The 2,003-nt window shown below is 72.4% G+C and overlaps 1 protein-coding gene across 1 annotated transcript; it reads right to left on the bottom strand.

Moving 5' to 3' along the window:
- Window positions 1–548: 548 nt before the first annotated feature.
- BHLHE23 (basic helix-loop-helix family member e23) lies at window positions 549–1,271 on the bottom strand. Its single transcript, XM_058562325.1, has one exon. The coding sequence runs from the start codon at window positions 1,269–1,271 to the stop codon at window positions 549–551; it is 723 nt and encodes a 240-aa protein (XP_058418308.1).
- Window positions 1,272–2,003: the final 732 nt, after the last annotated feature.

Raw genomic sequence — 2,003 nt, 5'->3', positions numbered from 1 at the left:
GGCCGGAGGTGCCAGGCGCCACGAGTCCTCGGGAACAAGCCCACCCCCAGAGCGAGGCCCTGCAGTTTGGCTAGAGCGGCCGACGGGAGCCGAGGACGCGCCCCAACGCGAGGGCCACGACTCGCCAAGCCAGGCTACGCTCTGTCCCTGCGCTCCGCGAGCCTCAGGCTGGCGCCGGGCCGGACCACCTGTTCCGGATAGCGCCAGTCCACACTCCCGCTGCGGCCCCGGTTTTCTTTTCGAGGGTGAGCGGCGGTGCCCGGACGACCACGGGCCACGGCTCGATGGCTGGGGGCGTCGGGAGGGTGCCCAGCGGGCGCTTCGGGCTCCCAGGCATGGATTCCAGCGTCCTCGCTTTCCGGCTCGATCTCGCGCCGGGACGGGCTTTGCGTTTCCAGCAGCCCCCAACTGTTCAGCGCGCACGGGCTGGAAGTGAGGTCAGGCCGCCTTCTCCCCGTGGGCGGGGTCAGGTAGGGGCAGGGTGAAACAGTCATCGGGGTAATGTAAAATGGAAGACGTGCGCAGAAGGCAGGGGCGGCCCGGAGCCCTTATGGCTTCTCGTTACAGTGTTTGCAAAGCGCCGAGGGCGTCCCAGAGAAGGCGGCGCACTTGTCTGGGCAGGGCAGCGCGGCACTCGCAGAGAAGGGGTACACGGCGGCCTGGGCAAAAGGCGTCAAGGGCGCGGCGGCCACGGGCGTGGCCAGGCCCGGGCCCTGATTGAGGTAGGCCACGAGGCGCCGCATCTCGTCCAGGGCCTGCGCCTGCATGAGGATGTAGTTCTTGGCTAGCAGCAGCGTGGCGATCTTGGAGAGCTTGCGCACCGACGGGCTGTGCGCGTAGGGGATGACGGCGCGCAGCCCGTCCAGCGCGTCGTTCAGGTCGTGCATGCGCCGCCGCTCGCGCGCGTTGATGCTCAGCCGCAGCGAGCGCTGCTCCCGGGGCCGCCGCCGCCCGTCCGCCGCGCCCCCCGGCCCACGCCGCCGCCGCCGTTGCTCGAAGGCGTAGTCCTCGTCGCCGCTCTGCTCGCCGCTGCTCTCAGCCGCCGCGCCTGGGGCCCGGGGCGCGGGCGCCTCGGGGAGGTCGCTGCCCGGGCCCGGCGCGCCGTAGCCGCGGGCCGCCTCAGTCCCCCGGGCCGCCCCGTAGGCGAGGCCTGCGGCCGCCGCCACGTAGCCGTGGCTCAGCGCCAGGTACGCGTCCCCCGACAGCGACTTGAGCTCGGCCATGGCCGCACCGCCGAGGCCCGAGGGCTCGCTGGGCGGGCAGGCGCTCATGCGGCCGGGCCCACACCGCTCCCGAGGCCCGCCGCTGCCGCCACCGCCGCTGTGCGGCTATCGGCTCCGCGCGCCCGTCCGGCTGTCTGTCGGTCCCCGAGCATCCGCGCGCCGGGCCTCTCTGGCCGCCTCGGCCCCGCCTCCTGGTCGACTCCTCCTCTCCCTCCCACCCTCTTCCACCTCCTCCTTCTCCTCCTCCTCCGCTGCCGCGCGCAGGGCTGGGCCAGGGGGCGGGCTCTAGCTCCCACGCGCCGGTTCCCGTTTTAAGGTGCTGAGGCTCCCGCTGGGACTGCGCGGCCGTCAATCAGAGGGGACCTGGTGACTGCCTCTTTTGGAGCCTGGCTCCACTAGCGACGCAGACCGACGACCAGGGATGGGCGGATTGCCGGGATGGAGGGAGCTGGAGGTCTGGATGGAGATGGGCTGGGGCGGCGGGACCGGGAACGCATTACCTGCTTCTCGGCGTCCCCTGCTACCACCTCCTGCCAGACCCGGGAGTTGCCACCACAAAACGCTCGCGTCCCCCGTGGGCACCCTCCTCAGTCCGTCTTGCTCTCGGTCCCTCTCTCAAGAGCTGCCTCCAGCGTTCGCAGGGGTCAGAGCAGAGAGGCCGCAGCGCAACCGCGGGCACCCCGACCCGCAGAGGCCCGAGCAGGTGCCGAGCGCACGCCTGGGGCCTTCCTTCAGGTTGTTGGGCGCGCAGCCTCCGTGGTCGCCCTCGCGGAGCCGCCG

Source organism: Diceros bicornis, chromosome 19 (genome assembly GCF_020826845.1).
Source record: "Diceros bicornis minor isolate mBicDic1 chromosome 19, mDicBic1.mat.cur, whole genome shotgun sequence".
Lineage (NCBI taxonomy): Eukaryota > Metazoa > Chordata > Mammalia > Perissodactyla > Rhinocerotidae > Diceros > Diceros bicornis.
This window is presented reverse-complemented; position numbering and strand designations above follow the sequence as displayed.